Here is a 14074-nt window from a genome sequence, read left to right on the forward strand (position 1 = left end):
GGAGGCTAAATGTATGACACTACCTAATAATCTTAAAATGTACTATAGCCCATTGAATGCACTGGAGTATAAGTGATGGGAGTCGGAACTAGATGATTTCCAACTCAAAGCATTCTATGGTTATGTAATTCTATGATTATAAATACCTATTAAAGTTATGTCTTCATTAAATGAGCTCCACCTTCAAAGACAAATGTTCTCTCTGTTGGGAATCTATTCTGTTGAGAGAGAATGTTTGCTGCAACAGGTTGGATTTGGACCATAGTCAGGTTTAATGAGATGCAGTGGCAGGAATTGTGCTTTCTGCTGCAGACACGCCCAGGTAAAACCAAACAGCAAGCGGTAGTTGCAGAGAAAAATGACAGAAGCATTTTATTGCTGCTTTGATAAAGGGATATCTGTATCCTTATTCCCACACTGCTGGAGAGACCAGTAACACTAAGGGCAGTTGAAGGAGTCAGTGGCGGTCACAGGACAGGTCAACAGCAGAGCTATGATGAGATACCACAATGAAGTCCTGGCTGCACTGGCACTTCCCACAGACTTCATCTGGGAAAAGAACTTCCACTGTGGCCTTGATACTTGCATTTCAGCATAGACAGTGATTTAATTTGGTATTATTACTGGTTATTTATTAGGTAAGGAATTGGTATTACACTTTTAACTAGGCTCATTTAGCCTGGAGAAGAGAAGACTCCAGTAAGACTCTAGGGCAGCTTCTAGTGCCTAAAGGGGCCACAAGAAACCTGGAGAGGGGCTTTGGACAAGGGCCTGGAGGGGCAGGACAAGGGGGAATGGCTTTAACCTGCCAGAGGGGAGATTGAGATGAGCTCTTAGGCAGAAGTTCTTCCCTGTGAGGGTGCTGAGGCGCTGGCACAGGTTGCCCAGAGAAGCTGTGGCTGCCCCATCCCTGGCAGTGTTCAAGGCCAGGTTGGACACAGGGGCTTGGAGCAACGTGGTCTAGTGGAAGGTGTCCCTGCCTGTGGCAGGGAGATGGAACTGAGTGAGCTTTAAGGTCCCTTCCAGCCCAAACCAGCCTGGGACTGTATGATTCTAACCGAATCTACACTGAACAGCTAGCTGGGACTAAACCAAAGAGAGATGCTGGGCCACTCGTCCTGATCCAGCACTTCTACCACCATTTGTACCAATGGTCATGAACCAACATTTCCCACTCCATTTATCCTTCAAAGCCATCCTGTAGCACGTGGCCCCCTGAGATAATCCTCCCAGCTACACCACACGTGACTTCTGCAGTCCATTCAGATACAACCTGAGCTCTAGACTATCACACATGTAAGCATTTAGAAGGGAAAAAACTTGTGCTTGGCAGAATTACTTTTAGCATCTTTTTTACCTGCACCACACTGCCTAGCACCAGCACTGCCTTTTACTCCTCTACGCAATTACATCAGGCATCCACTTCCCATTTAGATCAGTGGATCTAAATATATTCTTACCAACAGCACTCTAATTAGAGACACTCTATGACAGTTCAGTGACATCCAGATCTGTACGCTACGACTCACAGCCCACATTTCTTCACGCTGCTGCAGAGCACAGAAGCACTTCAAACGCTCCCTTGCTCTGAGGCTAGCCTGTAGAGCAGTGTTACAATCTCTAAATAACGAGAAGCACGTATCCTTGGCTGCACATCCAATGTGTGTAAATTCTACTCCATGTAGCAGCTGCATTTTGAAGGGGAATGATACAAGCTGCGGAGTATTATTAGAGCAAGCCCAAAACACTCCTCCAGCTTAACAGTACTGCAAGTGCCTGCCAACGTGCCACACTAATACACACAAGTTTCCCTGTCATACACTTGATAGATTTAGAATGGGTCCAGCTCTACTCCCCACTATATACCATGTGGTTAGCAATCACTGCAAGTTAACCAGATTAAGACAACAAAGGTCAGGGAACTTCAAGGGGATTTAAATAGTGACACCCCATGAAACTAAGAGAAATCAAGACTTTGGGTGTATTTTTTCTTATGAAAAATAAGAGATGGAGTTCTATTTGCACTTTATCCACTGTTATAATTTAGATGAGTAGAAATCTGTGAGTGCCAAATACCCTGTGGATTTTACTTGTCCATAGTAATGCTGCTTGCTGCACAGGCAGCATCCACAGGGATGACCCCTGCAGTTCAGTGTTTGGAGAGATAAGCACAGCAAGGACACAAGGAGCAGGGACCTGCCCTGGTTCCTCACCTAGCAATTAATCCAGGCACACGTTGCCCTTCTTATGCCGGAATCCTCATAGGAACGTTTTCACTGTGACTTCTTTCTCCTACAGCTTCCCATCAGGTGATGCCAGAAAAACATGGAAAATGTGTATGCATGCCCAGTCATGTTGCCATAATTAGCCCCAGGAGCAATGGCTCTCTTCAGACCTCTAACCCCAGCCTGTAACAGCACAAGGTTCACTATCGCGCGCTATCAGCCTTTTTTCAGAGGTTATTTTTTCCCTTCAGCTAATGATGTAATTAGAGCTGCTTTCCAACAAGTATCCCATTGCCACAGAGCAAGATGCCTGGTGTGCCTTTGAGGGGAACTAAACCAGCAGAAGCAGTTTGACAGAGACTGGAGGTACAACCCGCTCTCTTCCCAGGCAGCTGTCAGTGCTGCTCCAGCAGGGAAGGGATCCGACTGGAAATGTGGTTTGAAAGGGAACATTGTGAACACAAAAACCTCATTTGAATTTTCAAGAAAGTGTCACCAAACTGACTGCTCTCTTTTCAATCTCCCTTCTCTTAAAACATTCAACACATTACTTGAATTACTTCTCTAAAAAAAAATAAAAAAAAAAATAGGCACAGTACCAAAGTACTTTAAAATAGGAGAGAAGCTAGAATGGTGCAATGAGACAATAAGATTTTACCTACATGAAAGGTTTCTCCCCATTCCTTCATCTTCCACTTAAAAGATGGAAAAAAGATTTTAACAGTGCTGTTCAGTAAAGCCTTCACTGAATAATGAGGGACCAAACTCATAGTCTGTTCCTTGTGCACGGTTATTTTTGCTCCTTATTTCAGCTACCTCAGATTTTTGCTCCTTACTTGTTGCAGTACAGATTAAAGAGTTAGAGACAAGATGAGTTTTCTTCTCCTTTATGCATTACTCTTTTCTGGCTGTCAGAGCAGTTAGGCTTGTGAACAGCCTCTCGAGAGAGCAGACAGGGCCTGAAGGAGAGGAAGCATGCTGTAGGACAGCACAGGACTAGGCTGGCTGAGCCAGGGAGGTTGTTCAGCTGAGCCTAAACCAGCCTCACAAAGAGGAGAAGAGGTTGGATCTCACATGAGGATAGCAGGTACGCTGTCCGCCACAGGTAACAGCCCCAACAGTGAAATGGAATTATACGGGGTTAAGGATATACTAAAACCACAGCGGAGATGTTTGGATATGCTGGTATCCCTACTGTTCTCAAACACTGATTGTAGAACATGACGATGTATCTTCAGTGGTACTGCTTCACTGTGTGCACGCACTCTTATGATACCTTCCTTTTGCTGGACGTGTCTTTAGACCATGTAAAAATTTTTAATGTTAGATGCCAGAAAAAATCACCTTCAGGTCCAGCTTGCAGAGCCAGCATGTAGAATTTGTTCATTTCAGGCTGAAATTGAGGAGATACGGTGCAAAAGTCTCTGAGAGGACAATAAACATAAGACATTAGCATCCAATGTACAGAAATCATGAAATGTTAGTCTAAAATCCAAGCCACTGAAAATACCAGCTATGTTACAGCACTGCTGTGATAAATTCCCCTATCTCAACCTCAGAAGAATATTCTTGGGTACCAGGCCTGATTCACATTCAAAATCCTTCTCTTAGTAAAGAGTATCTTCTGGTGAATTTAATCAAACACAAATAGCAGAAGCAGGCTTCAAAAGAACTATAATAAGAAAGTGACTGGTTTTCCAAGAAGGAGAAGGAAGGCCTGTGCCAGGAGCTTGGAACAACCTGATAATGCGACGTGCAGGTGACAAGATGACATTGCAGTCTTTCCAGAAACGATGACTCAAACAAGAAAACAGAAGAGCAAACCATAGGTTGGGGTTGTTTCAGGTGAGTGATAGTGCAGTCACCAGGAAGGGCACTCACTTATGTCAGGCGACCTAAGCTGGGCTGCTGGCTCCCACAGTGCCCTCCTGTGTGACCTTGGGCAAGTCATTCCAACAGTAACTGGAATGGCAAGGACTGAACAGTAACCACTACTCTCTTTTCCCCTGATATTTAGATTTTAAAAAACAATTGGCAAAGAAAAACACACCTTAAGCACCTCAGGAACCCAACTATCACTCGTTCATAATGGCTGCGCAGCACAGTATCTTGCAGCTGTTGCATGCGAGAAAGCAGGAAAGAACTTGTTTCTGTTAAAGTGTCCTTTGAAATAACATCGGACATTCATTAAACTTTGAGGTGGAATTATCCAGGTATGAATTGTATAAAATGATATCATACTGACACTGAAAATTATCTTTATACATATCACAGAGGGAGCTCATGTGGCACTGGATGAACTAGCATTTGCTTTGGAGAGGTACAAATAGTTCTACCTGCTGTCTCTTAGCAGAGACTCTAAGTAGAATGCTGTTCTGTAGAAAATAATGCCAAATGCTGTCCACATGTTTGCTTAAACTCCTGTAAAGCTTCAAAGTGATTGCTCAACTCCATTAAAAATTGCCTCGCCAAACCAGATCAACACACATAGAGCAAAAACAGAGGGGAAAAGGCTACACTAGGGAACAGGGGAGGGCAGAATTGAAAGAAAATTACTATTTCTTGGAAAACAAATGCTAGATCCACTTCTCCAGAGGAGGTCTGAGTGATCCTGGCACCTTTTCACCGAAACACCTTTCACATATTTACCATTACGATATACCGAGCTAAAGAATATCCTTATTTACAGAAAAGGGTCCCACAGGACAGTTGTGTTTAATTCACTTTTGGTGATGTACTTAATGATATAACTTGATTTTCTAGGCTACCCTTCAGATACAAAGATGCCGAACTGGGGAGGTGGAGCCAAATGCGGTGCCTGTGAAAAGACTGTGTACCACGCTGAGGAAATCCAGTGCAATGGAAGGAGTTTCCACAAGACGTGCTTCCTCTGCAGTAAGCTAGGCTACACCCTTCTAACTCCACAGTATTCCCATAGCTCTGCAGGAAGCTCCCATTAATGACAGTAAATTTGCTTTTGTATTACTCTGCATGCAACAAAGAAGTTTCATAGTTTCCCCAATTTAATGTGTTTGCTCATGGGACAGCAGTTTAAACACCCTAGGCAACGTACAGGATGGTGGAAACAACCAGCATCAGGCTGGATTTCACACAGAGAAAGTTCTGTGACGCTTAGGCATCTTACTTCTGGGGAAGTTCAAAGTAGAGGGCAGTCACATGTTAGTTATCCTACCCAAAGTACAGCACAGCCAGACAGATTCTGGTCTGGCACTCTCTAGAAACCTAAAGGTAAAACCCATTTCCCATCTCTTTAGTCACGGAAGGATGGAAAACGACCATATCTCTTTCTCCAAGCAGCAGCCAGTTTTCCGAAATGCCATCATGCCACTCCATAGGAGCTCTCAATAATCAAGCCTCTTTTTCTAGCCCTTTGCAGCAAGCAATCCCAGACTGGTTTGTGTTGGAAGGGACCTTAAAGCTCATCCAGTTCCAACCCCCTGCCATGGGCTGGGACACCTTCCACTGGATCAGGTTGCTCCAAGCCCCGTCCAACCTGGCCTTGAACACTGCCAGGGATGCGGCAGCCACAGCTTCTCTGGGCAACCTGTGCCAGCACCTCACCGCCCTCACAGGGAAGAACTTCCTAACGCCTAATCTAAATCTCAACTCTGTCAGCTTAAAGCGATTATCTAGATAAGAACTAAAGATAGCTAAATAGTTTACTTTTCAGGCAATGGTTGAGATTTAGTACTTGAGATTTAGCAGTATAAATTCCAGCATGAGAGCTTAGAAACCATTTAATCCAATTTTTCACTCTCCTTTCTCATTCGGAGGCAGGAGACTGATCCAACATGCCCAGATGGCATGGTACACCGCTATGCAGAATTCAGTCTGAAGGACACCCTCAAGCTGTCTCTGCCTTTCTCTAAGTACCCCGCAAGTGATGCATAAAACACTGAGTAAGAATTTCCTCAAGAAGTTTTCAGTTAATTGACAACCTTCAGCCACTTCTTACAGAATGGTAAACAAAAGTCTCAGTTTTGTCAAACCTAGAGACTCCTTATTGCTTCCATGTGCTGACTATAGCAATTAATACTGGGTATCAGAGAAACTAGAGGGACAGGAATGTGGCAGTTATGAGAAAAGCTTTAATTGATGCTTGTGCTTTATTAAATGCTAGAAAATGATACAGCAGAAAACAAATGAGTAGACTCTCTAGTGTCTAATAGAAATAAACAGCTGTTCTTATAAGGCACAGTTAATAACATTTCTCTCCCTCCTAATACTGGAACAAGTTTAAGCATCGTTCTTAGCATAACTGATTTTTTTCTAGTGATTCATGATCAACAACATACATCCATTAGCTCTACCAGATGTTTGTTTGTTTTGTTGTGGGGGTTTTCTTCTTGGTTGGTTTTGGTTGGTTGGGGATTTTGGGGAGTTTGTTTGATTTGCCTCTGGTAGTTGTAAGTCTGAATTAAATTATTAGTAGGTTAGATACTAAAAAAAGGATTTCCAGCAGAAGTACGTTTAAGGTCAGAAACTAAAGATGCATCTAAGCCCAGCTGGCATACAAGAGGTATGCTAATTGGCTTTATTTTCCCCATGATTCACACACACTAATCAGCAGCTCTGGATGACTCAGTATCATGTATCATGTTCATAGGCTTTTCAATGAACCAATTACAAGATTTCAAAAACAATCCTCCCCGACCTAATCTCAGGTACAGAAACACTTAACCTATTTAGCTAGAGTTTTCTAGATTTTTATCTCAAATATATTTAAAAGATATTCGATATTTTACATTCTATTTGACCAGACACACAAACCACATCAGGTGTTTTTCAACCAAAAAGTTCAATTTGGCCAAAATCATAAACAATTCCAACCAACCTGTGAACACAGAAAGAACCAGAGAAACTAAACTACAAATCACACTCTCCCTACTCTATAGTGTTCCCCCTACAAACATTATGAGATTGCTGTTTGCCTACCTTGTTTCCCCGACAGCTTTTACTCAGCCCACAGCTGTGATGGACATTTGGCAGGATCTCACATCATTAACCTGAAACTTCTTCGTGCCGGCTCGCCGACAGTATCTGTTGGCAGATGACAGGTCTCAAAGTTATTTCAACAGTAGCACTTCAAGGGCTTTTGCTCCATCTGTTATAGTGAATTGATACTCTATCCCTAAAGTGCCAGAAATAGAAACGCTTTATCTGCTCCTAGAGTTTCCATCATCCGTTAACTCCATTAGCAAACATAATTATCATCTCAAAGCAGAAAGACTGTAGCATGATGAGATCAGGTTCACACATTTACAGAAGCCCTTCATTTGATTTCTATTAACTATAAAGGTCCTCGCAGATTATCTCCCCCCCAACACACACATAGAATAATAGAATTGAAGCTGCAGGTTCCAGTATCAGCTTAAATTCCCTGATGCATGTGAATTTAGACTCACAGTAGGACAGTGTAAATAAGCATGGGGGGAAAGGGGCTAATCAAACAGCTAGCTCTGCGAGAACTTAAACTTTCAACCACTGCCAATACTTCTGTATTTCACAGGTTTCTGTGGCTTATGTGAGCTAAGCACCTTCATTTACTCAGCTCTCAAGAGCCTGCGCATGACTGGAATGTACTCTGTGGGGCACACATTAGTTAAAAGGTTGTTGAAGAGAGTTTTTGCCTATTCCCCCCTCCCCCATATCAACCACCATCGACAGAGTGAACAATTTCTAAGCAGTGTTGAAATTTCAATTTCTAAGCATACTACAAACCCATCCTTTTCTAGAAGCACTCTGAACTGAAAGCTTCATCCTCTCGCAGTGGTGTGGGAAGTACCTCATGCTGAGTACCCACAACACTGCAGCACATGTATTCACCAAGCAGATGAGGAATGTAGCTACTGTTTTATTGCCATTCATTATTGTCCACTTTCCATCCATCAGCAGCAAGAAGATCGCCCTGGACTGGAAACAGATTCAGCTTCTAAACGCTGATCAGGTTTCAGAGGAGAGCAACCGTGTGTGAGACCCATCTCAGTAACGCCGCTTAGCTCTGGGTGCAGCTTGTGTTTACCAGAACAAGGATGCTTGCTTGCTGAGCTCCCCAGATAAGCAGCTGTTAGCACTCATTTAGCTTTTGGTCTTTCCAAGTTGGGGCTTGGTTTAAAGCAGTGCTGTAGAGGATGTAACTTGTATTCCGTTACAAACGCTGGGCATTCCTATGGCACCTCCTGTCTAAAAGTCTCCCAGACTACTCCTAGTGAGCTAAGCCAAGCAGTATTTTTCCTATAAGAACATGACTAGGAAGAGGTCTCTGTTTTGGAACAGCTATAATTGTACTCTTGCCCTCCTGAAGGAAGTCTAATAGAGCAGTCTAGCAGTTACTTGGGATTGTTGCTTTGCCTTGCACCACAACTCATCGAGTAAATAGAAACACATGTCCTGCTTGCCCCAGACATGGTATGCATCTTATATCCTCTTTTAGAAACATGCCACGTAAAACAGCATGGGCTGAGATGAGAAAGGCACCACAGACTCAGAGTTACTAGTTCAAAAGATGCAGACGCATAGCAGAACCAACACCCCTGCAACCTTCTCTTTGCCTTTAAGGTTTGGGAGTTCAGGATGATGATCTCAAATCCACCTTAACCTTCACAAGATCTAGACAAGTTGTCTTGATGAGCCCATGGTTTTCCTAAGGTTAGAGTAGAACTTTGAAGTGGCAAGACAACAGGTTGAGTGCATGCACAACTACTTCAGCAACAGCCCAGTGAAGTTCTATACTGACTACAGACTATCTTCTTTTCCCGTATTTATCAATATAAGCAAAAATAAACACTTATTGTCATTAGTCTGAACTCTTATCAATTCCAATTTGAAAATGCAGATGTATAAAAATGCCTCTTTTCTCCTGTTCTCAGTGGCTTGCAGGAAAGCTCTGGACAGCACCACAGTGGCAGCGCATGAATCTGAAATCTACTGCAAAACTTGTTACGGGAGAAAATATGGTCCCAAAGGAATTGGCTTTGGACAAGGGGCAGGATGTCTCAGCACTGATACTGGTGACCATCTGGGCTTGAATCTGCAACAGTGAGTTACATCCCACTGACAGCACCTTTTCCTGGTGCTTTTTCTGGCCTTTATATGCCACCATAGGCGTAAATATTCACTGCAAGTGCAATCTACCTTTAGTAGTACAGTTGTAAAGTCACATTCACCACAGAACATAACAATTATTTTTTCTTCCTCCTGTCAGAAGCTAAAACACAGTGGTTTTACTGTTAGAGAAATAAACACACTACCACATACTGTTAACTGTCCTCTCAATGGAGGAAATAGCATTTCTAAATCCTCCCTGTGGCTCGAGTAACACAAACACACAGAGATGTTTGAATAAAGGAATGCTAATAGGATACCATCTTCCAAAAGCACATAATCCTCTCTGACAGTGCATTTTTATAGTATTTTTCTACGATTCTGTCGTGGTTTAAGCCCAGCTGGTAACTCAGAACCACACGGCTGCTCACTCACTCCCCCCTTTCCTTCCCCCGGCTCTTGGAGGGATGGGGAGGAGAATTGAAAAAATGTAACTCCCACAAGTTGAGATAAGAACAGTCCAGTAACTAAGGTATAATACAAAACCACTACTGTTACCACCGATAACAATAATGATAAGGGAAATAACGAGGGGAGAGAATATAAAACTAAAAGGGCAAAGGAAAAGAAAACAATAAACACAAGTGATGCACAATACAATTGCTCACCACCCGCTGACCGATACCCAGCTCGACCCGAGCAGTGATCTGGCCTTCTGGGTAGCTCCCCCCGGTTTATATACTGGGCATGACGTGCTGTGGTATGGAATACCCCTTTGGCCAGTTTGGGTCAGGTGTCCTGTCTCTGCTTCCTCCCAACTTCCCCTCCTCCCTGGCAGAGCATGAGACTGAGAAAGTCCTTGATCAGGGTAAGCATTACTTAGCAACAACTAAAAACATCAGTGTGTTGTCAGCGTTGTTCTCAGACTAAAGCCAAAACACAGCACTGCACCAGCTACTAGGAAGGAGAAAAATAACTGCTACAGCTGAACCCAGGACAGATTCGCAAAGCTGCACATTCCCAAATCAATGATGCTTTCTTCTGGTATAAGGAAGCCAATTAACCAATATCCTGTGCAGGAAATAAAACCTTAAATAATGTATTTAACTGTAGCTCCTTGTAAGATATGAATCCATTATGGGCACAGTTTTTTTATCAAAAACTGTCACATCCTGTAGACTCAGTGACCTGTTGCAGCCCAACAAGCCGACAATTCAAAAGTAATCTGTGAAAGGCTTTCAGCTCGCACCAAGACATAAAGCACAAAGCACAGAAATACAAAGCAAAGCTGCTCTCCTGATGTGCTTTTGAATCTAGGCCAGCCAAGAACCCCTGTTCTAAGTTCCCTGTCCAAACCTCACAGGGACTAATGAAATAGCAGCATGCAAAATCTCATTTCTGTTTTCCACTTGCTGAGTGCCAGCAGACAGCCAGTTAGAAAGAACAGAGAAGTCTTTTGCTTGTATTTTCCCTCTTGCCTCTCAATAACACAATATTCTTCTACTTTCACTTTTCATTAAATATAATCTTTTCTGCACGTGGCTGCTATCAGCTCCGCATACTCAGTCCCAAACAGGTTACAGCATCAGCTTTTCAATCACACAATACAGAATTCAATAGAAACTTGCACTTTTTTCCCCTTTCACATGCCTAAAACCAGTCATTTAATATTTACCCCTTATCAAAAAAACAACAACAAAAAAATCATTAAATTACATTTCTAGAATGAAGACCACAATTTAAGCAGTATTTTAATCCACTGGAAACTTCTCTTTTAGGGGCTCGCCAAAGCCTGCTCGCCCTTCTACACCAACTAATCCATCAAAGTTTGCCAAAATGATGGTAGATGTGGATAAATGTCCCCGTTGTGGCAAATCAGTGTATGCTGCAGAGAAGATCATGGGAGGAGGAAAAGTAAGTAGTTATTACAGGACCAGAAACAAACCACACTTCTATAATGGTGAGACAGTACAGCAAATAGGTCCTTGATCTTTTCAGTTTTTGCTCAGTGTCAAATGAAAAAAACATGAGGATGAATCAGTAAATTGCTGGAGTCTGATGTACATTCCAGGTTTAAAACCATGTGCTTTTTGTAAATTGCCTTCAACTTTATATGTCTTGTTTGTGTCTGAAGAACAACTGGTCTCTGTTAAGGCTGACTCTACTAGCACTGTTATCCTATACCATCTCTGGGGATATTTACCATTTAACCATTTATTGGTAGTGACAACTGCAGATATATTAAAGAGATCCCGTGATTAGAAAAACCAAAGGCCTGTCTCACATGACATGCTAGCTCTCTGCTCTAGGAACTCTCACTAGAATATTATCTCTGCATATCAAAGAAGTGGCCAAACCAAGAGTAATACTATAGCTCCCTGCTTTTCACCTGACCTTCATTAATAACAGTGACCAGGTAAGATCTTGACATGGGATAATAAAGTAATTGAAAAAAGACTAACCCAGAATGTCTAAAAATGGAAGCCATATGACCAACAAAATGATGTTAACCTTTTCACACTGTAAAAATGAATAGTTTTGTTCCTTCTATCTGCTAGCTGTGTGCTTTTGGTAATATACAATGAATTGCCTTCATTTCCTCAGCCTTGGCATAAGACATGCTTTCGTTGTGCTATTTGTGGGAAGAGCTTAGAATCCACGAATGTTACAGACAAAGACGGAGAGCTCTACTGTAAAGGTAAGAACTGCAAAGAGCTGAACTGAGTTACTGAGGCAATAAAAAATGAGTCTCTTCAGACCTAGTACTGCCATCATGATTTACTTTGCTGCAGGCTTCACAACTCCACAAAATCCCATTTTATCTTCTTTTAACAACTTTCTGAAAGCAAAGGCAACATTGCAGTTTCATCTTCTATTGTAAACATGTAATTTTTCACGTTGTAATTTTTCTGTAAGTGTAACACCCTCTCATCTCTGTCCTCAGACCTTCTAACAGGAACAGTGGCCAGATCTGCTGGGCAGCCTCTTGTACCTGCAGAATCTCAGTCACTAGAGAGAAAGTAAAATATCCACAAAGATACAGATATCTAAAGGTTGTCATCCATGTAAGATCATGGTCCTAATTTGAATTCTTGCCAGTGAAAGTTCAAAGTTTCTTCCACATTAATGCTAAATTATACATCCAAATGTTTTTCTTGGATCAAGAAAGTTCACAGATTTCACCTCTTAGAAATAGCTTAAGGGGAAAAATATGCAAAGTTTTTATATCCTAGGCTAAACTCAACAGGGAATACTGGAGAAGAATACTTAAATTCTGTGGCTTTGGGTGCAGTCTGACAACTGCATGTGATCAAATTAGCATATCTGCAGAAATCTGCTGACCTTTACTACTTCCTTAGCAGAGTTCTGACAAACAGCTATGCACACACCCAGCAATACAAAGTTGGAATCGAAACTACTATCAATAGTTTCTGAACTATCCTCTTTTAATCTCCTTGAAAAATTTCTGACTTATTACTCTGTGTTACTCGTGCAGACCAAGTTTTACTGGGTGTTTTCATGTAGCAAAGTAGCTTTAATGAAAATGTTACATCCTAAATACATACAGTTCCTTTTTTTTTTTTTTTGGAGAAGATCAGATGCGACTTCTGTTTAATTCAAACATGTGACTCCAGGTGCACACTGTTGACACTTCTGGGAAAGAAACAACTTCAGATTTCCTTCCTTTTATTAACTCACATTTTGTAGTAGTACTAAAGCCAAAAGTCATTTACCTCTATGTGAAAACATTCAGAATACCGTTTACCTCCCCCTCCTCCTTTTGCAGTTTGCTACGCAAAAAATTTTGGTCCCAAAGGAATCGGCTTTGGTGGCCTCACTCAAGTGGAAAAGAAGGAGTGCCAATGAGAAGCAATGGACGCAACAGACTCAAACTGCTGTTGATGCCACCACCCGATAGCTGTCAAGTAAAACATTAAAGATCACATGTTGCTAAGAACCTAGGGCATTTGTTTAATCTTTTTCACTTTGCAGGAAAAAACTTGTGAGCTTATATCTTAAGAAATTCTTAGATTAGCTTAGGAAAGGCAAAGTAGATGTGATTCACTTTGAGACATTTAAAAGCGATTTGAAATTCTTTCTCTCAAAGAGAGGTACTTCTGAAGCAATCAACATTTTCTTAGAATACAGAGTTGTAAGTTTTGTTATTGTATGTTTACAAGCTACAATAAAGTCCTGCTACTGCTTCACACTGTTTTTACTTGAATTTGCTTGTGCATTGTCCTACAATGTCGCAGATAAATGCATTTCACTGAGATTAATTAAATCCCCCACTTCTTAACTATAGTAATTACATTTCATTGCAGTACTTTACTTTTGTGTTGCCAATTCTAGATGGTATTTACTTTCCTGATCTTGATCTGTTTCCCTGCTGGTTTTCATTATTACCTACTTTGACTTATACTCAAATCCACACCGCTTTTCTTGGGAACATGGCTGACATCTCGTTATTAAAGATCTATGCATGCAGCTGGAAAAAAACCCCTCTTTTTGTATACATTTGTTGTGGTTTAAGCCAGCCAGTAACTCAGAACCACACAGTTGCTCGCTCACTCCTCTCCTTTTTTCCCTCCCTGCTCCCGGAGGGATGGGGAGGAGAATTGAAAAAATGTAACTCCCACGGGTTGAGATAAGAGCAGTCCAGTAACTAAGGCATAATACAAAACCACTACTGCTACCACCAATAATAATGATGATAAGGGAAATAACAAGGGGAGAGAATATAAAACTAAAAGGGCACAGGAAAACAATAAACACAAGTGATG

The 14074-nt window shown here is 41.8% G+C and overlaps 1 protein-coding gene and 1 long non-coding RNA gene across 3 annotated transcripts in view; one reads left to right on the forward strand and one right to left on the reverse strand.

Annotated features, from left to right (window-relative positions):
* Nucleotides 1-9651, reverse strand: part of LOC115607416 — a 22390-nt gene extending 12739 nt beyond the window's left edge. For both annotated transcript variants that reach the window (XR_003991229.1, XR_003991228.1), the window contains exon 1: nt 7182-9651. This is a non-coding gene — a long non-coding RNA (uncharacterized LOC115607416). The remainder of the gene's footprint in view (nt 1-7181) is intronic.
* CSRP3 (cysteine and glycine rich protein 3) lies at nt 5009-13157 on the forward strand. The gene is made up of 5 exons (XM_030484695.1): nt 5009-5120; nt 9116-9284; nt 11069-11204; nt 11895-11988; nt 13078-13157. Exons 1-5 carry the CDS (start codon nt 5009-5011, stop codon nt 13155-13157), a joined length of 591 nt encoding a protein of 196 aa, XP_030340555.1.
* The last annotated feature ends 917 nt before the right edge of the window (nt 13158-14074 follow it).

Source organism: Strigops habroptila, chromosome 4, assembly GCF_004027225.2.
Source record: "Strigops habroptila isolate Jane chromosome 4, bStrHab1.2.pri, whole genome shotgun sequence".
NCBI lineage: Eukaryota > Metazoa > Chordata > Aves > Psittaciformes > Psittacidae > Strigops > Strigops habroptila.